Source organism: Mesocricetus auratus, unplaced genomic scaffold, assembly GCF_017639785.1.
Source record: "Mesocricetus auratus isolate SY011 unplaced genomic scaffold, BCM_Maur_2.0 Super-Scaffold_100020, whole genome shotgun sequence".
In the NCBI taxonomy this organism is placed as follows: domain Eukaryota; kingdom Metazoa; phylum Chordata; class Mammalia; order Rodentia; family Cricetidae; genus Mesocricetus; species Mesocricetus auratus.
In genome coordinates, this window is record NW_024429201.1 from 39,145,519 (window position 1) to 39,166,584 (window position 21,066).

Genomic DNA, 21,066 nt, shown 5'->3' on the forward strand with positions numbered 1-21,066 from the left:
TTCCCCTCCCAGCCTGCCTCCAGCTCGCTGCTTTGTTTAAAATATGCATGTCTCTCACTGGAATGCTAGTCACGAGTGCAAACTTTCTGTCCAACCTCCCACATGAAATGATCCTTTTAGAAGAAACTCGATATGTCTCAATCTGCACTTCACTCAGAGCCTCTCCGTCCCGGCCACTCCACTGGCCCAGGATCCAAAATAACTCCGCAGACACAAATTTCCAACAAAAAATCCCCTCGCATGTCTCCCAGGGAAGAAGTATAGCTCCTATAATTAAAAGAGGCCACCGCCGGAGGGGGAATGCTGCCTACAGCCAAAACCAAAGAAAGTAAGAGTTTTATTTACTTGCTGACTGAACTGGACTGTCATGAGCAGCAGGTTTACCCACACTGAAGTCTGAGGTGTGTCCTGAGTGCGCAGGTGAGAGGGGAGTAAGGGGGGGAAGGGCGGCCAGAAGTAGGAAGAGGTCAGGCCAACTGGGGAGGAAGCAATCTCTCCGAAACAACGCCAAGGGAGTCTCTACCACTGGATTTGAGTGAAAACTCATAGCTGAGTAATATGGGGTGGGGGAGCTCAGAGGAGACGAGAGTGTAATTATAGTAAACGCTTAAATATGGGGTATCATCGGGAAAGACAAGACTTGAGCTGTTTTCCCCAGAAAAGTAATGTGACAGCAGGAAAATTATTAGCTGTGGTGTGTGGCAATTCAGGGTGTGGGGGGTGGAATTATGGAGGGACGAACTAGAGAAAAGAAGTTCCGGGGTGCAAACCAAAACTGCTTCGGAGCCAAAACGTCCTCCTATTCGGCTTGGCAAAGGTCGCCTGGGAGGTGTGGATGTGAGACTTTCCTCTTTGTACCTGACTCTTGCACTAGAACCCCTTCACAGGACCATTCGGCTCCCAGGAGAAGAGTGGCTTCCCACCCGTGGACCACCCCATAAAAGGGAGCGGGGCTGGTTACAAGCCCCACAACAGGAGGGACACCCATGCTGGGCGGCTCATTTCTATTAAAATGGCAAAAATTTAGCACTGATGAAAAACACATGAAATTTCTCCCCTCTCTCTGAAACAGTCACTCTCTTTTACTGATGTGTAATGACGTCAGCAATGCCTGCCCTATCCCCTTGGAGAGTAGGGAAAGGGGAGGAGGGGTTGAAAGATGGGAGCCTGAGAAAAGCTGGGGGAGAAGAGAAAGAGGAGCAGAGACCGAGGGAGCGGTGCTGGGAGGGGCAGGTAATGGAGATGTACGTTCTCCACTTTTAGGCCACAACTCCACCGAGAGTGGAGTTTTCGAAGGTAGTGATTGATAGAACACCTTTCCTTGTGCCCACCCGATCTCCATGTTCTAACATATGGAAAGCTTGCAGGCCCAGAGCACTTATAGGAGCCGATAATGCATTAGCTCTCAGCAATATTTACAGCACCGCTTTTAATACACAGCAGATGGTTCGCGACTGTGCCGCCTCAGCCAGCTCACTCCTCGATCTCACTCGGCGGCACTGTGTTGCAATTACACTCCATGCTGAGACCAATTTTATTGGTGACCTATTTTTCATATTTGCAGCATTTTATGTTAAAAACCTCCTCTCTGGCCTTTTTGTAAAGGGCAGCGCTCAGGAAGGGCGAGTTCAGGACGGCGGTGCTGAGGAGCTGTAAAGGTGGATATTAATATTTATCATGATGTTACATACCTCGGGTTTAAGTGAGCAAACCCGATAGACATAAGTACTGCGGTCATTATGTTTGCTCACTCGCCCCTGTTTGCCAGACCCCCACGGACTATCTAAGAGGCGCGCTTGCCTCCGAGTCAATACATTCGGCCATAAATATTGTATTCCATTAATTATCAGGCCACTGGCTTATCCCGAGCGCCCGGCATCTCGGCTTCACAGGGCAAATGAGGACGTTTCCGCAGCGTACTTCTAGGCTGGGAACCCCGCTGAAATTTCTGCAGTGCCTGGGAATTCCGAGCCCCGCCGGCCTAGGGCGGGAGCTGGGGGGGTGGGGGGGAAGGCGGGGCAGTCGGAAAAGGCCCCAGCAGCCAGGAGCGCTCAGTACCTGTTATCTTGCCACGCAGAAGGCCTCAGGGAGAATCCCATTTGGCACACCGGGAAAGGCTTTCAACTTTATCTCCCGCCATGTAAATATCCCCGAGTGCCCGGTTGGGGGGACTTTGTTTTGCACCGAACAATATAAATATCCCAATTTTCTACAGCACAGGTGCGCTGTCCTTCCCAAACTCTTTTTCCCCCTTCTTCTGTCGTTTATACTAACTCCTTATGCCCCTCCCCTGATTTAAAAAAACCCACAGATGTTTACTTTATTGATATAACCTATACTATGGTTAGGCCGAGAATAATATGTTTCAACTAACAGTCATTTAGCAAATAATAGAGGCGTTCTGGATGCCATCCAATGCTACACATGTACTTGGTCATAAAATGATACGTGAAAAAATTAACATCTGCTTTCCGAAAATAAAGTGTGCCAAGTAGCTTTTTATGAATGCTTTCCCCATTTTAGAAAGAAATATGAAGAGATAAACTGGCACCCAAATGTATAGCATATTTATAATAGTTTGGGGCTTAAAGGTAGCTTCATTGCACAAGCCATTTCAAAACTGGTTTAAAGACTACTTAACCCGAGACATCTCTGAATTCTGAAGAGTATTCCGAATTTTACTACTTAAGGAGGAATTTACTGTGGTTTAATTGTGTACCAAGGTGGAACTGTGTGTGCGTGGAGCTCCATGGCTCCCGGAAGAAGAAGCTCTGCTCATAGATTAGTTCCCCAATTTCTCAGCCAGGTTCCCAGGGCCTTCACAGGGCAGTTGGGAAGTTTAGTTGGGTTTTGCTGTTGTTGTTGTTGTTGTTGATTAATTCCACTATTAGGAATGAGGCCTACCTTTGAATTATTTCATTAGGATTTGGCCTTTTGGGGGAAGGGGTGGGAACCATAACCATTAGTGGCTTTTTATTATTTGTACAGTAAATGGCTAGATTCCTTGTTGAATGGGCCGCTTGAATGTTTTGCAGATGTTCCACTCAGAGCAGACCTGCCCCTCTGTTTGCTCCCACATAAGTCGCCTAAAGTCGGTCTATTTGCTTAGGGCCCATCCTCTGTAAGCGTAGGCTACAGCCTTTGAAATTTCCACCCAGTTGCACACATATGCACACACCATGTACTTTACACACACAGTCCCACCCACTGAGTCGAGCCTGGCGGAAGACTTCTGTGTGAGACCGGCAGGCAGGGTGGAATGGAAAGGAGGGAAGTCCGTCCTATGGTTACCGCCGCGTTGGCAGAGGCGCGCCCTCCACTGGGCCCCTCTCCCCTTTGTGCCTTCGGTTCGAAACTTTGGAGGTGGCCCAAGTGGTTTGCTCTAAAGGGCTGGGAATCTTGATTTGTTAAGAGCTTCAGAGCACCCACCCAAGATGTTTCTGGGCTAGCCTGTGAGCCGATGCAAAGCCAGGGTTGCAGGACTGTCCCGTTGGTTCATGGATCTGGGTCTGGCCGCAGGGCCCCAGCCACTGCGTGGGGGACAGAGGCACCTAACAAAGGGCTCTGCGGGGGCTCCGAGCGAGGCCACGTGACAGGCCCGAGCTCTGAGTCGCTGTCCCGCAACCCGGAGGGGAGGGCAGCCCTGGGTGCCTGGTGGCTTCTTGACATAAAAAGAACTGCCTGCCGGGGCCTCAGCGGGTCGAGCGAGCGAGCGAGCGAGCGAGCGCTGGGTCGGGGTGAGAAGTACTTGTCTTGCTCAGCTAAGGAGAAGCTGCACCTCTCATCTCTACACCACTTGGAAGAAACTGTGGGTGCGCGCGGGAGGGCCGCGGGCTGGGCCAGGGCCGGGCTGCGAGGCCGAGCAGGGCTGACTAGTGGGTGGGTGCAGACAGAAACAGCTCTTCCTGAGTGACAGGACCTTTTCAAAGGGCAAACGGCGAGGGGGTGTCCTGATGGGAATAGAATTCCCAGTGTTTGCCGGTTCTCCTCCCCTTGGTAGAGATTTTCCTTTCTTTTCTCTTTCTTTCTTTCTTCTTTCTTTCTTCCTTCCTTCCTTCTCTCTCTCTCTCTCTCTCTCTCTCTCTCTCTCTCTCTCTCTCTCTCTCTCTCTCTCTCTCTCTCTCTCTCTCTCTCTCTCTCTCTCTCTCTCTCTCTCTCTCTCTCTCTCTCTCTCTCTCTCTCTCTCTCTCTCTTTCTTTCTTATTATTTCACGTTAGGTAGACATGCCTGGACAAACACGTTCATGATCTGTTTTCGGTAGTGTGAGCCATTTTTTTATAAATCTCTTTGGGTTGGAAAAAATTTACTGCAGCCAACATGTTAGCAAGTTTTTGCGTCCTCACTGACTGGAGCAACAGCAGAGGAGTCAGAAACTCACCCAAAGGTCCTTAAAGATGTTATGTCTGGGAAGAAAAGAAAAGGAACATCTTAAAATTCCTCTCTCATCCCAATAGCAAATCTGGTCACATCTTTACTTTTTACCAGAGGAGACATGGTATCCTCATTTTCTCATCAGAAAGCCTGGAAATCAGATGTCTCTGTGAGAAATCATGATGGGTAAGAAAACTTGATCCCACAGGAAGATTTCTTCAAAGCCTGCTTTCATCACATTTAGAAACACTATTATTATGTCCATTCCCAACCTTAGCTTCTTTTTTCCCCAATTGAAAGACCATGCTTTATAGAGGAGAAAACCGTTCAAAGTAGATTTAAACTCACATTGGTCTGTTGTTGTTATCATGGGTATGATGGTTATTATGTCACCTCCTCCCTTTGGCTCTTGATCCGATGGGAGAACATTTTAAAGAGTGTGAAATGAAGGACACAAAGGCCTTTATTAGTGAAAACAAGACAGTGGCCTTTTTTATTGGGCACCGAGGAAAACCCAAATTTAGATGAAGTAGAGCACAAAAACTGCTTCAAAGTCCATCTAATTCCCTTGGGCTCAATCATCATCCACAAGTGGTAGCTGGAGTTCTTCGTGGAGGTAAGGTGCCTATGGGTGGGAGTCACTCTGAGGCACTCCCTGCTCTATCATTTCAGACACATTTCAACTAACAACTTGGTGGTAGTACATGACTCAGATATAGCTACACCCCCCACCCATCAGGTGACTGCCCATTAAAGTAATCCCTTTCCTTCCTTGGTTAAGTTGCTTAGCAAGGGATCCTGGTCCTCCTCTCTACCTTGCCCAGCAAGTTGGTGTATGCTAGGCTATACTTTTGTGGTTTTATTTTTTTAGCTATTATTTTGTGATCAACTCTGCTTAATTTTCTATTTATTTTCGGACCTTAGCCTTTTTGGATCACAAATGTCCCCACAAGTAACACAGCAATAAATCTGAACAAAAATAAGACAGATTTCCTCATCGATGTGTAATAAAGTCAAAGGACATTGTTTTGTCAGACAAGCGCTAAGTAGAAAATAAATCTCAGAGTCTAGGGAAACAAAACGGAACGTTGCTGGCATGTGTGTAAATTTACTTTTAAAAGCAATAAATCAATGTTAAATTAAACAGCTGGGTACCCTGTCTAGGAGAAGGTTCCATTTTTAAGAAGACCTTGATGGGTGAATTGTGCTATTTAAAATCTCTCTCTCTCTCTCTCTCTCTCTCTCTCTCTCTCTCTCTCTCTCTCTCTCTCTCTGTCTCACTCCCTCCCTTCCTCCCTCCCTCCCACCCTCCCTCTCAAATTTTTGTGGAGATCAGAGGCAAGGCATCCTTGACAGCATTTCCCCTGCATTTCAGACAGTTAGAGGAAAAGAGAGAGCAGAGACCACGACTCTGCAAGCCACCAGTAGACTCTCACACATTTTCAGGCATAAGAAGATAGAGAAGCTTAGACCAACTGGGTTAGCTTCTTTCTAAATTGTCAAGCCTGCTCTAAAATCCTCTGTTTTCTGGCTTAGTTTGTGGGTTAGGTTGTGGTTATTTTTGTTGTTGTTGTTGTTGTTGCTGTTGCATTTTTTTCTGTAAGTACTTTAGCTGTAGAAGTATTGTAATGAGCATATGTAACATACTCATGCCTGGTGCTTTTATAAATATGGCTGTTTTACACAGCAAAGACCACAGTAAAATGTTGTTATTTCATACCTGTTATGTCTGCTTTTATCAAGAAAAAAATGCTGATGTTTGAGTAGCAGTGCTATAATATCTTAGTGTTTCTTTTCATAGCTATTTTTACCCTGTTAGAAAACTCTTCACTGGAGGATATTGTGGGAGATACGGGAAGAGGGAGAGAAGAACAATAGAAATCACGAGCTCTAGCTCTGGATTCAAAGAATAATGTGGACCGATGTATTTTTACAGATATAAACATAAAATAGCAGAAAATTAGGAATAGCTTAAAGGTGCAGTTTTTTTGCAGCCTTGAAATCAAATTGCAAAAGGTTCATCAGTTCTTTAAAAGAGAGGCATTGTTGAAAGGAACTCCCTTAGTCTGTTGAGTGGAGAGCTGGTTTACAAAAGATGGGGTTCCTGCTTATCTAGAGCACAGGAGAGTGTCCTCTTTGCTTTCTTCATATGGATGGTTTCCTTTTATAGTTGTCCTGTTAGCCCACTTCCAGACAATATTCACATAATTCAGTAACATTTAAAATGGAAAAACTGAAAGATGCTGTTTCATTCCCTATGTTGCAAACCAACAGGAGTGACTGTGCAGCATCCTAGCTGCCTTTGGCTTTCCTTTAATTAAAGGAGATAACAAAGACCAGCTTGCCTGAAAAAGAATAAAAGTTATACTACTTATATTTAGATGGCACCATTCAGTTTCCAGGACCATTTGTAGCTTGTTAAGTAAATCTTGTGTCACTCAGAGATATCTCAAATTGCCTGTCAAGAGACATCTGGGCAGACTTAGGAACCCCAATGACTTCTCCAGCTCTGCTAGGCTTTTCCAGGAATGTGCTCTCCTTTGCGCTGAAGCCCTGGGAGTCAATTCAGCTGGAGGTAAACTTTTAGGCCACTGCTCTCTGTCCTTATTTGGAAAGGAGGGTGCCGGAAACAGTTTGATGCTGGTCTGATCATGGGGGATGCAAGACAGAGGGATGGTGAGGCTGCCAGTTCTAATTAAAGACAATAAACAACCCAATGAGGAGCTATCTTTTAGCTGTAGCTCAAGGCAGAAGCTGTCCACCTCACCTCCACAGTTAGTTTGTTCTAGTTGGCTAGTGAGGTAAAGAGCAGAAACCTCTAGGTGAAGTTATTTGCAGGTGAGATCGGGCTTAGAGCTAAATCACAGCAAGTACACCTTCAAGTTGCCATTTCCCTCCCTGTTCCCTGATCTCTGGTGCTTGGTGCTCTGACACAGACACAGAATCCCTTAGATTCTAACTTTGCTTGCTAGATGGCGCTCGGCGTCTCAAGACCTTCCAGATCAGAATTAAAGTGGCTGTTTAGCACAATTCTGAACTAGTTGTGGGCATTTGATTATCAAAGTGCGGGTGATGTTATCATTGCCCTTGTTTTTGTCACCCTTGCTCTGTTTCATAGTAGGGCAGCATATAGGTGGTAGCTGCCCATCTTAATCCTCATAATAATAAAACAGAGGGAAAGTCTGCCTCTGAATTTACGGCATACTTGTGACTCACTTACTTGTTCTGATACATTTCAGAAAGTGTCTAAAGTTTTCCTCTAGCAATCTGATAGAGGGTTTTGGGAAGAAGATGAATCAGCAAGTCCAGACACTTGCTTAAAACCCTTGAGGTGACCAGCAGAGTCCACCCTTCACTCCCCCTTCCATCCCCATTATTGCCTCGTTTGAGACCATGCTGTATCGTTAATTGACATAAAATGTGGTCTACCCTATTTAAAGCCCAAATGTTGAAAAAAAATCAATGAGAACAGATACATGTTTAAATACGATTAATAAAAATTACCACAAAGCTTGTCTTAAATGAAGAGTGACTTGTGGATTCAAAATTTAACAATTAAGTGATACTCAGATATTCAAAACACTTTGGGGGGGCTATTTGGTGTTGAAGCACAAAGAGAGAGAGAAACTAATAGTTCTAAATTTCTGATAGGAAAATGAAGTCGAGCCTAAAGGACCTATACAGTGCTCTGTTACGTGAAGATGTCATTTCCACAGAGCCTACTGCCCTTGCAGCACTGTGTGCCCGGTAGGGAGAGTGCTGCAGGTGGGGAAGGCGATGTCCGTGCGGGAAGGCATGCATCTTTGTGAACACAGGGCATTGAGAGAACAGAGGCTGAACTTATCTTTAGGCTTTGGGAACTGATTTATATAGAAATGTTCCACCTTTGGGAATATCAATAATATCCGGAGCCGAGTGGTTTGGAAACCTTTTGTAAAATCTTCGTTGCTTTGTGGAAGATTCCGGCAAAGTTTCTAGGTGTTAGGCTGAAAGTAGCAGGTGCTGAAAACCTAAAGAGGAAAATTTACAACTTGATCATCCCCAGCCACACACCAGAAAACCTGCCACTGTTGGAAGCATATGTTCTAGATTAAGTTAAGCAAATGGCACTACTTTTTTTCAAGGTTGAGTTGATTGTGAACATTTAAAGTTCGTTGACCTTCCAAGGATCGCTAGGTCCTCAGGTGTTTACAAATCTTCCCCTAACCATTTACTTAAAGATTTCATTTATTATGTTGCCTTCCTAAGATACTACTTTAGACTCTTTTCCAAATTGAATGTAGTCAGATTCTGTTTTTCAGAAACGTTTGAGTTGCGAAAGTTGGTTAAATTGTAAACGAACTATGTTTGTCCCTCTAATATTAAATCACCCAACAGCTAAAGCATAACTCTAATCACTTATTTAAATTTATAATATACCTACTTACTAAAAAGTTGATGCAAAAGTACATAGTTTATTTTATAGTTCTTTGAAAGTTTCACTCATGAAAAGAATGGGTGATTTCTTTTCCATACCAAAGGACAAAATTGTCACAAAGCCTTTAATTCCGTCAGAAAAGGCTGAGATTGTAGTGCTGTTTTAAAAGGGGGAGTAACCCCCATGCAATGACCCAGCCATCTCCCAAACTGAATTATCTGAAGTCCAGTCTGGCTAGTAAGGAGTCCAGGAAAGAAATGCAGAATTGACCTTCAATCTGTAAGCTCCCTGGGCAAGCCATGGGAGTGGGGGGGGGGGGGGTGGGGAGCCAGGCATCAGGCAATCTGGATAACTTCCTGAGTAGCTTTGGGAACTAAAAGGCCCCCTCTGCCTCCAGATGATTTTTTCAGCACTTTTAACTATTCCTGTCCTGTTGACACTTGGTAGTTATGACTTACACTTCTCCCTTCCCCAAGGAATCTCCACAAATAGAACTTTCTATTTCCCACCCTCCCCAATTCTTTCATGGAGCCTATTCTTTTATAATATACATTACAAAAGTGGTCAAGGTAGAAGAAACGTTAAAAGATTTGAGGAATCTTTTAATGGCTAGGACATCAGTAATCACTGGATAGAGTTGGAATGAGACGCTTGAAAAAATAAAGGAGAAAAAAAGTCACCTATGCTTTAGGAAGACTTAAAGTTCCACCAGACACATACAGGCAGGTAACAAACATTGATAGAGTCTTCTTTCATGGAGTCTTACCTAATCTATATCCTCAATGTTTTGCAATATAGAAACTGAGGAAACTAAGCTCAGACTTTTTTTTAAATTCACTGTTTTCTCTGGGGAAAAATGGTCTTAAAATATACTCCTATGTCTGGAAGTTTCTAACTTATTTAAGTAACCCAGGAAATTCATTCTGAAACTGAAACAGGAATATAATTTTCTTTAATGTCAAAAATCTTATTAATAAGGAAAGCTTGCATGGAGGAAAAAGGTCTCCCAGTATCCATACTGAGAGCAAAGCCTAGGGGTTCACTCAGCTCCATCTCAGTCTCAACTCTGGCTTCCTATTGACAAAGGAAAACCTTGGGCCTTTCCTCACACCCAAGTCTCCTTTGCTCCAGAAGTAGAAACAGTTCATAAAGCAATAACAACAAAACAACAAAACAAAAACAAAAACACCAACCAATGACTTGCAAACACCTTGAGATATTTCAGCTGTGAATTAAGATGGGGGAAGTGCCTTTTGGCCAGAATAAGTGAGTCCCAAGTCACTAAGTTCAACAGGTCCTATTTTAACCTCGAACACTCCAGCTGCCAAATTGCATTAAGCTAGGTGAGTTTTCATCAGTTTTCCTAGAGGGTCCAGCTGCTAGTTTAAACTGCTTCCAGCACGACTGAGTTTCTCGGGTAGCATGGGGTTTATACACATCGACAAATAAGATGTAAGTGATGGTCAAACTAAGAGGAAAACTCTCTTTGAGTGACTTTGCAGTGGGGGGGGCATAAAGATCATGGGCAGGGTTGAATGAGAGGGAAAGCTTCTCAGAGCCTTTCTGAGAAAAGAAATGGAATTGTTAACCAGTGACAGATTTAACCAATTATTTGTGTGTTTCACTGGAAAGAAAAACATGATGCTTCGCGTCTAAGTTGCCGCTAAACTGAGAGAGTTAGTGACATTTTTTATTATAATGTGGTGTCAGAGAAAAGTTTTCTTCGGAAATGCATCGTATCCTTCGCGTGAAAAGCGTGATTATGCTGAGCCGTGTGGAATCCCTGGAATCCCGTTTGCCAGGGGAATATCACAGGAGACACTAGGGCTCTTTCCCCGGTTCATTTACTTATCACCCTTACTGGAGAAGTTAGTTTGCATTAAGTCGGTTTGGAGAGGACTTTATTCAGTCTTTAATAGATGTTTGGTTTTGACTGTCTCACTCGTCCCAACATGATGTTTTTTTAAATCCCAGTAACGACTCAGGAAAGCAACGATCCGAACTGTGTTCTGATGGGAGGGGACAGATTTCACTCAAAGCCAATTAAATAAGTCGATATTTTCAATAAAACAAGGTGTTATATTGGAATCTGTAAAAATTTGTCTTGGGAGTGGCTGCTGGGGTTGCCAGGGCGACTATGCCATGAACCAGATGCCACCGGGAATGGTCTTCCATTACAGCACTTTGCTCATCGTCACAATTGGGAGTGTGTGTGTGTGTGTGTGTGTGTGTGTGTGTGTGTGTGTGTGTACTAAACGGGTGGGGGGAGGAACTAAACAAGGAGATTTACTGAAAACTCAGCTAGGACGGAGGTTTGCAGAGGAGAAAAAGTGGCGGGTGCGAGTCAAAGGCTCCCCTTTTGGGCGTTGTCAAATTAGTTATTGCCAGACTCTTTAGCCGCCTGCTGGTGCGAGAGGCTTCGTTTGCTCGGAGAGGTGACTAAGCAGTTCCTAGGCTCCCCAGAGTTAGAGAGCTTCAGACACCAGGAAGATGGTGGAACCAGGAGCTGTTGAGTCTGGATGGACATTTTTTTTCAAACACGGATTTGTGGCGACTGAGATTATAGGCCTATGAACAAAGTGGTCTCAACGGAAACGCTTTTAAAGCGGAGTTGATACAGATCTTGCCAGCTAAAGGCTGTTGATGAAAAGTTGTTTCAAGAAAGTTTGGGTTGTGGGAGGGTAGACCCTTTCCACGGCAGCGACTACTGGGTGGAGCTACGTTTTGCTTAGACTAGATGCAAATTCGGGAGATTAGCAGTCTAATAGAGCATCATCTCTCGGTGCTCCGATCAACACCGGGCTGTGAGCAGGCAAGACTCTCCACCTACAAACCAGTCTTTAAGCTACTGTTGTTTTGGGCTCAGATCCTGAGGTTTCAGAAGAGAATATTCCATGGCGAGGGGGGAGGGGAGTGGCTGGAACTTTGGGGTTCTGGCCAAGGGGGAGGAGAAAGGGGGGCTCTGGGAGCTGTCCATGGTGCTGGGGAGAGCAGGGAGCCTTCAAGTTGTCTTGTTTCCGCTGTCTCCAAATCAAGACAAGGTGTAGAAACTGGAAAGGGACACCAGCTCTCAGGACAAGAAAATTTCCCTCCTAGCAAATGTGGAGAAAATGAAAGTGGCGGTGCAATTAAAAATAATCTAGGCTGGTACCACTTTTATTTCTGGGTCATTACAGTGTAGACGGCAGTGTTAACTGGTCATTGTTGTAGGGTATTTTCCTTCCTAAAGCATATTGCATTTCAAAGTATGTAATCAGCAATTGCTGATGTGCAAAATAAAAAGGAAAGAAAAAAGAAAAAGTATTCCTGAGACTCTAAATATACCCGAGAATAGGATAATTAGCTATTTCCAGAGTGCTGGGGTGGCTCAAACCTGATTGGGAAAGGTACTTTTCATCTAAATACTTCTTTGAATTCTACATTTGTGAAATACTGTAGTTACATTTTTTGTCAACAAGAGTGAAAGGAGCGACTTACATGTTGTAGGGTATGGCTAAGAATTCATTCTATGTTGTAAAGCTATGTATGATTAAAAAGCACACAATCTTGATTTTTTTAAAAAGCTGGTGATCAGAAAGAAAGCAAGGTTCAGTTAGAAATAATTTCATTATTAAGGCAAAGGACTGCAAATAGAAATTTAAGCTATCCAGTAAGGAGCCATTCTTGAGAAACACTGTACACACATGATATAACAGATCATTCACTATGTTTAGTAAAGCCAGAATGGTATGAAACAGGAAAAGACTTGACATTGTTTTAATCATTAAAATCTTATGTATCCTCAGCAACTTGAGTCCATGTGACAGTGAAGAAGGAAGAGGACACAAATTCAAACAGCTGACACAGTGATCAGCGGCAACTGGCGGTATCTCATTTGATATTTGATATCAAGCACTAGATCAATATTTGTGAGATCAATGCAATTTCAATGGTTTTCTTTCAAAACTGCATGAAAGCCAAATCATGTCACTCTGAACTATTGTTATTTTTAGAGCTGGTTATTCCAGGGGATGATATTAAGTAACTTACTGAAGCAAAACAAAAACAAAAGAGGTAGGGGTTCAGAGGTGGTAGAAAACACCCCCACACTGCAACACACTATATTTCTTCAGCTGATAATCCAGGGAAGGTACAAGCTTCTTTAAAAACCACTTACATATGATTTTAAAAAGATGGAAAGCTTTTGAAAGATTACCAGGAGGCATGTGAGGGTGAGTGGGCCAGAGACAACTTTTCAGATAGTGTAAGAATTAGGTGGTATCTGAACAAAGACAAACATACATGACAGAAGGGGGAGACTCTGTTCTTCCCCTCATGTGTAGAGTTGAGTGGGAAATGACAGACTTTTCTCCATTCTTGGAAGAGTAGAACAGAAAGCTTTCACAAAGGGAAAGCAGAGAAAAGGTAACTATAAATATTGTCTATTATTTTTCTTCCAAGAGTTTCTTCCTTAATTGAAATGTCATTTATCTGGCCCAGAAGAACACAGTTTTCTAACCTTTAGTTCTATTTGAACAAAATTCTAAACTTGGGTTTACTGGTTTTTACAGATTTCCCTTTGAGGAGTTTCTACCTAGAGGAATCCCAGGCCTTCAGTCCAGACAGAAACTCCTGGGAGGGTGTCAGAGGGTATGAGCAGCATCTCACTAGGACAGTACAAAGGTGACAATCACACTCCTTTCCAAGCAGAGGTGTGATTTCTCAGATGATCAGAACCAGAAAAAATAGTTTTCATTCATAATTCAACTTGAATTTAAAACTTGGGGGCAAGGAATTTGCTTTTCATTGAAATAATGGCAACAATTTAGGAAGTTTCTGATCCCCAACTCTAAAGACCTCTCAATATTCAGACAGAATAAAATACTTGGAACGCCACCATTCTCAGCTTCTCCCAAGTGCTTCTCTTTTCTTGGGTCTAGCATGTTGTCTGAAGAAACTTTAAGTAAAGTTCATAGTCCAGTGCTTTTACAAAAGTGCGCTGGCCACCTTGTGCTCCTTAAGAAACTAAGTAGAGACAGAATTTTCCAGGGTTTTAATAACTCCATAAAAAAACAACCACCACCACCCATGGTCTGCATGTGTCTTTATGCTCTTTTGTATTCAAAATTGGCAGAGTGCCTACAAACTAAAGACATTAGCAGTTTAAATCAATTTTCTTTAATGAAATAAAGCCAACCTTAAACACAGACATGTATTATATGCCAGCAGAAATTTACAGATGCAAAACAAGCTTGAGATATTTAAAAATATTTATTGCAATGCCTTGAAGATTTTGAGCATGAAAAATCTATTTCATAAAAAATTACAAACTTTCATGGAGACCAGCACATACAGAGCACCTACTATGTTACAGGCACTAAATAGACATACAAATATTGTATATGTCATCTGTAAATTTCAGTTGAAATGAACAGGAATGAACATAAGTACTCCATACAAAGCTATGTATACATGAGACATATATATGCGTATATGCACATAACTTTTTTCTATTTGGTCTTAAAAACCCTGAGGTATTTTAAGGAAGGAAATGAACTTTATATCAAATAGTAATTAATTTGGAATTCATTTTGGCAAATCATAATCTGACCAATACTTTTCCTCACAGTATGAAGAATTTTAAGGTTTAGTGCAGCAAAAATGCTGTTCTTCTTAATCCACTTTGAAGCAACATTGGTGAGTCTACAACCACATCTACATGTTAATCTCTGGTTTTGCCTTCAAACAGAACTGTTACAAAGAACTCGGAAAGATTTTGAATCTATTCAGGAGAGGAAAACTCTTTAATTTTCTGAGGAGTAAAAACTCACCAAGAAACTTCATATAGCTTCTTAGGTTTTGCTTCGCATACGTGATAAAACATTGATTGTTGCAGTCTGGTGACCCATGAAATTTGGGGGTTAGTTTTCTCTTCAGACCAGAGCATATAATTATGCAAATAAAGAGCTGTCACTGATCTAGTGAAATACTCACAAACACATGCACTCTGAAATTGGACGGAAAGTGAGAATGGTTTGTGATGTGACGGTGCCTGCCGTGGCTTGCTTTCCTGCCAACTTTCTATCTGAGTTCATTATTCAAATTGTAAACTTTAAAGAGATATCATTTTTGGGGTGCTGGGTGTTTTTTATTTCAGATTCTTTGCTTTGGTCACAGAGTAAGTTCAATATCATTTCACCTATGACAATTTTGCATAACACCCAATGTACAAGACAACACTGAACGATCTGGAGACAGGTGCAAGACCTTTATACATCTCTTCCTAGAAATATGATTCATAGCTATTTAAAGGAAGTTTAACTCCAACAAAGAAAGTATAGTGAAATGTTTCCGACACACTTCAAGAAAAGTTGCCTGGAAAGATATCATAGATTAAGTCAAAAATTTCATTTTCTAGGTTTTATATCCACAGGAAAAATACTGGCCACCCTATGATATCCAGTTATTAATCAAACCTTCAGGACAGCCTTCTCTAAATAGCAAATCTTAAGCTTTTGTGCTCCATTTTCCATCATTATTCCCATAAAACCTTTAAACTGAGAACTAACAAGAATTCTTCATTTTATAGGTCACATTAGCCTTGAGTTCTCCCAGTCCCAAAGTTACCATGACACAGGCTGTTGCATAGTTTTAGATGTCATGGAGGGTCCCACTGATGGAATCTGAGAAGTCTAATGTCAAACTACTGACTGCTAAAGACATCACTTCATGAAAGCAATGGTGTGAAACTTTAAAAACATTGATCCAAATGAATCAATTAAATTAACATCAATCCCTTCTAAGGGTGAGTTTTAAAAATTGTCATTGCTATTTTAAAAATGCAGATTTCAGGATAAATTCTGGCCAGCTTTGATAACTATTTCTATTCTTGGACCCTCTCAATACACTTTGTGTTAACCCCCTTCCAACATCTTCCAGTTGGTGTATATTCTTTGAGTACAGTGCATGGCAGTTGCAATGGTTTAATCTAAAACAACCTCACAAAGCTAATGCTTTAGGTGGAGTAGCTTTAAGCTCTGTGAAGTGTTGATTAAAAACCCTTTCCCAAACTCAAACTGATCTTTTTGGGGGAGATTAATAGAGTATTAGATAAAAAGAAGATGAACAATCCTAGAGACCCCCAGTCAGTCATTCTGCACAGGGACGGAAGGGAAGTATTACAGGGTTTGAAGGGGGTATGTCTCAGCGTCTTTTATTTAACACAATTATGCTGGAGGGTATATAAGGAGTCACCACAATTATCCCCCTTTGCCACCCATCTTTCAAGTACATGAATGCCTCAGGTTTGTTTTTTTCAGTCTCTCCCCACAAGATATGAGAAAAGTTGCCAAAAAATTTACACTGTGAAATTTTATACTGTGAAAGTTACTTAATAGTAATTTTTCTTAACAGCTTCCAACAGGAGCCTATCAGTTAGCAATCTAAACAATGATTACAACATATAAGATACATGCTTGGATTTGAACTCTGCAATCCAGAGAAACATGAAAAAAATGTAGTTTTAAATTAGCAGTGCTAATTAAGTTAACACTAAATTCTGTCACCCAAACCCCCTCAAAGGTGTGAAAGGCTTCAGAAGGAATAGCAGTAACATGAATGTAAACAAGCCAGTTTTGGACTGAACACACTTTATCAAGGTCTGACCATCAGCATTTTGGGAACAACTTAGTCTTACCAGCTCCTTTTGAAAAATGCATTTACTGTATACTAGTAGTTATTTTAGAAATAATTTTAAGGACAAGTTTTTCCAATTTCCTTACTTACAAATTAGAAACATTTGACTAAAAATGTTACCTTATGACATGTATGAGCCAAGTAGAGACTCAACTAAAGTCAGGATATTGCCTCACAGCAATAACAATAGTAATAATAACAGCTATAGGGCTTATAATTTGATGAATATAGTCCAGTTACTCCTTCTAGGTCTCACCTTTGAAAGCCTCTGCAGGTGATGAAAAAAACTGAGGAGGAAAGATACACAGTTGCTTGTTGGAAAACTTTTTTATTTTAAAATGTTAAACAGAAAAGACATTAAAGGAAACTCCTGTGCTTTGTTTATTTTTGACATATAAGCAATGCAGCATTCCAGGAAGCACAAGGCAGAAGCGTGAGGAAAGGACAATTGTTATGAGTAGATGGTCTTTCACACACTCAGGCTGGCTTTCAAGGACTTCTTGTCAGGTCCCTTTTAGAAAGATCCAAAGCAACTGCCTGGCACTGAAGCTTCATCAGGACTGTTCTGCATCTCCAATTTATGTCTTTCTCAATCTTTTTACTCTAAGAAATAAGCATATGAGTAAAGAAAATTAAAAAAGCCCACAGTCTACCTTCAGACCACCACGGGCCTAGAATCTTTTAAAGGAAACTACAGGGAGAAGAGCTGTTATTAACACTGGCCACTGAGGTGAATAGTATTATTATACATATACGGATAGCATCCCAATCAACAGGTTAAGAAACCCTACATTATAAGGAATCACTTATCATTGGAAGGCTTTGCCTGGCTCCCTCTGGGTTGCTACAGTGCAGATCCATAAGTAGTAACAGACATTTACAAAATATAGCTTTGTAAACAGCTCTCTATCAGATAGACAACAAGGTTACAATTCAGAGATTGTGAACAACTCATCTTAAGGAAGCAGTGACTTTCTCTGTAAAACTGAGGGACCTGGAGGAGGGCCAGGAGCCCTCTGGTTCAGAAGCTCAGCACATTTACTTTCCTTCAATTCAGCAGCAGAAGCTTCCCAAATTTATCTCTGCCTGAGTGATGATTTTGTCTTAATGTCACAAAATTAGTTTCTTGTGCATATTTTCATATATTGAAAACACCAGATAATTTATAGCATTTGGTAAGATGTATTCAACCCACACCACTTTTTCAAAGCCAGTCATTGAGAGGACAGCATTATCTTTACAGAGTTCACCAATCCCTCTACAATTAGAAACGAGAAGGGCCACTATGACAGAGCACTGTGCTTGACATTATTGGAGTAACACATTTTAAACGGCTCAGGAGTTGGATAAAATGCCATTTTGATCTTCCTCTTAATAAGTAATATCAGAAGATGTCCAGACACGATCACTGGTCCTTTACTTCCCAGGTATTGAAAACACAGAACTATTGAGTGCATTTATATGTCAAACAACATGGGATATTAACAGTTCTAAAACTTTCTGAAATCAGTTCACAGTGTTAAAAAAATTCTCCATAAGTGTGTTGAGTTCTGGTTACTCTGAGGCATTAGGCAGTGCCTGAGTATCATTTTGTATATACTTTTGCATGTTTTCAAATAAGACAGACTCATTACTTGTTGCATTCACTTAAGAAAGGATTGGAAGTATTAAATTCACAATCTCACCCACTGGATAGGATCTTCACTAATTATTCAAGTAATTCATGTTTAATGTTTTAATTTGAAAGCCAGCAAAATGTCAACTTATTTTACCTTCTGTATTTTACAGTGTTCCACAGATCCCAGTTGGGGTAAAGGACCTAACAGTTGGAATTATAGGACAACACCCTATCAGAGGAAGTGGAACACTAAAAATTGTGTACCTAAAAGAGAAAATCATTCTCTTTTCCTATTGTAGATGAAAACTGACGCACTGTAACCTTACATAGCCTTTCAGAAGGATTGGAGTATGCAGTTTCATTTTCTTGATAGCAAAAAAAAATCCTGTATCTGAAAAGGTTCACTTACAAGAAAGGTCAAAGTACACTTAGTACAGATTAGTAACTACCACCAACTCTCTGCACCGTAATACACAGAGAGCAAGCCTTAAGTGTATTTTCTAAGTGCCACAAATCATGTTACACATTTAACAGTAGGCTCAGTTATGTAAGTTAGAAATTTCACTGAAAATGGGGCCTCATACCTACATCTAAAATAGTTGCTTATGTTTTCATTTGAACATTCTCTCCGGAAGTCAGAGACATGAAAACTCTCCCTCAACTCGGCAGGAACGTCCAGAAAAAAGGACTCGAATTCAGTACTCTATGTATTTCTATGCAGTTTTTCTTTTGGTCTTGAAAGGAAATAGGTCCGTTACAGGGAGGGAATAATTTGTATTCCCCAAACTACATAGTACATACATCATGGCATTCGTGTTCTCAATTTAAAGTTGGCATTTCTAGGACTCGGGTGTGTGGCTTTTTATAAAAGAGGGGTAGGGGAAAACTTGATTAAAATCAAAGTTTGAAGTCTAGAAAAAAAGCTTGCTGGGCTTAAGGGGAAGTGAAACTGGGCACGATTGAGGCTGGGCAGCAGCGGCCGCACTGCAGCGGGCGGTAGGACCGCGCAGACTCTGCTCGCTCACACCGGCGGCTCGCAGGGGAGGTTAGGAGCCGAGCGGCGCGGGGCTCCGGCGCTCTCAGCCACTGTCGGCCGCCGGCCCCAGCGCCAAGTCCCCGCTCAGCCCGCAGGAAAGGCGGCCGCTGAGTCCATCTTGCTTTTACAGTTGTACTCATCTAGAGATAATGCAAAACACTATTTAGACGAACACGACTCTGCTGGAGGAAGAAAGCAACCTAATGGGGGCCGGAGGCTGCGGGATAGCAGGCGGCAGCGGCGAGCTCACAGCTCTTCGTGCTTGATCCGGTGCGAGCGCCGCGTCAGGGTGGGCTTCTGCGAGCTGCTCTTGGCCTGCGACGCTTCCGCGAAGAACTTGAAGATGGACGGGAAGCTCTTCCAGGAAGTTAGCTCGTGGCGGTCGGTGCCTGCGGAGACACACCCGGGATTACAAGGTGTCTGTGGCCACCCGCAGGCGGCGAGGAGCCCCGCCCTCCCGGCGAGTGCACCGCCACCGGCGAGCTCCAGGGCCAGCTTCGGGACCCAGGATCCGCCAGCCCCGGGGGCGGGCCGCCTCCCGCGCCGGTCCCGGCCTCCCCGGGCCAGCACTTGCCCGCAGGCGCCCGTGGAGCGGCCCGGAGCGCCCGGGGATTGCCGGCCCTCCGGGCCAATCGAGTAGCTCGGCGGGGAGGGCCACTCCCTCTCCCGCCTAGAAACCACCCACTTCCCCAGGCCTGGGATTGGTTTCCCCTGCGTGCCGGATCCCGAGTCTACCACACCCACCCCTGAGCGCCTCGGTGGCTTTGCTCCCAGGCAGAGTGGAGGGAATAATTCTTTTTCCGGCCTGTCCCAGTGTCTGATGTTGAACACGACCGCTTCAGGGAGGTCACTGGGACCAGATCACTGGAGATATTTAATGAAAGGCCAGATTCAAAAGGGGCCACATTCAAGGGGTCTTGAAAGTATCCTAGGCGGGCCACATGCTTTACAGCTTTTAGGAGGACAGATCTAGAAAAACCAGACAAAAAGTGTTTCAAAGCAGAACCACTGAAAGCATTTAGGCCCCCCTATTCAGTAGGGGAACTCAGAGAAGCGGGAGATTTTCCATTTACCAGGTTGTCTTACCACAGCTTCTGTCTGTGGCTTGGGTTGAATACTATATACCATTTCTCAAATCAAATGGAAACCTTCGTTTGACAAAGACAGCAAGTAACATGTAGGCATAGGAATATAAGAATAGCCCGGGCTTTAAAAAACTGTGATAGCATATATAATTTAACCAATAACTTCATAATCGATTTTTAATTAAAAATAAAGATAATTACAAATACCCACCATAGAAATTATGAGTGGTTAGCTTTGAAACAGTTGGAATCTCGTCCTCAATAACTTAATTATGCAGATACTGCTTGGAAGTCTCCGAATTCAGGGCCTCTGATACTTTAACATTGTTAATGATAATTCTTTAGTCTGTAATAGTAGGTCATTGCTATGGTTACTCTACAATGGTGCAACACTTTGCCTTCCCCCTCAGCTATTCGCTGAGACCTGGTAACCACATTTGTTGCCTAGCAACAGCTTTGTGACAGTATCCCAATCTGGGAGTTATAACAATAAAGATGCTATAGCTGCACTGGTTGGCCAGAGAGCAGAAAGCTATAGTGTGTGCATGCGACTTAGCTGTGGGAGCTGTCCCTAATGGAGAAAGCATCTCCTCACAGGCGCCCTTCACAAGGGTGTCTTCACCCCACTCTGCTCTGGCCTTATGAAGCTGTCCGTGGAACTAAGATCCAATATTGAAGTCATACTCTGGAGATATATCCTCCAACAGCACTGTATGTAGACTGAAAAATGAGGTCATTTCTCTATTTGCTTACGCATTTCTGGCAAAATTCAGTTTATTCAGTGGGAGGGATTGGTGAGTATTGGTTTTACTGGTAAATCCTGAAGGGCATGAATGAATTCTGATAATTGCTAATAGAATTCTTA

The 21,066-nt window shown here is 42.7% G+C and overlaps 1 protein-coding gene and 1 long non-coding RNA gene across 8 annotated transcripts in view; one reads left to right on the forward strand and one right to left on the reverse strand.

Moving 5' to 3' along the window:
* The first annotated feature begins 161 nt into the window (after positions 1–161).
* LOC121133139 lies at positions 162–18,925 on the forward strand. The gene is made up of 2 exons (XR_005869891.1): positions 162–420; positions 12,574–18,925. It is a non-coding gene; the product is annotated as an uncharacterized LOC121133139 (long non-coding RNA).
* The window catches only part of Fam172a (family with sequence similarity 172 member A), a 374,184-nt gene continuing 369,892 nt past the window's right edge, over positions 16,775–21,066 (reverse strand). For 4 of the 7 annotated variants that reach the window (XM_040729035.1, XM_040729036.1, XM_040729033.1 and 1 more), the window contains 2 exons: positions 19,367–19,505; positions 16,775–17,065 (listed from right to left, as the gene is read on the reverse strand). In XM_040729035.1, the coding sequence (XP_040584969.1) occupies positions 17,041–17,065; positions 19,367–19,505 (164 nt within the window). In that variant the 3' untranslated portion in view covers positions 16,775–17,040. Of the gene's footprint in view, positions 19,506–21,066 lie in introns of all 7 variants that reach the window. The other 3 variants (XM_040729038.1, XM_040729034.1, XM_040729032.1) reach the window with 2 other exon arrangements.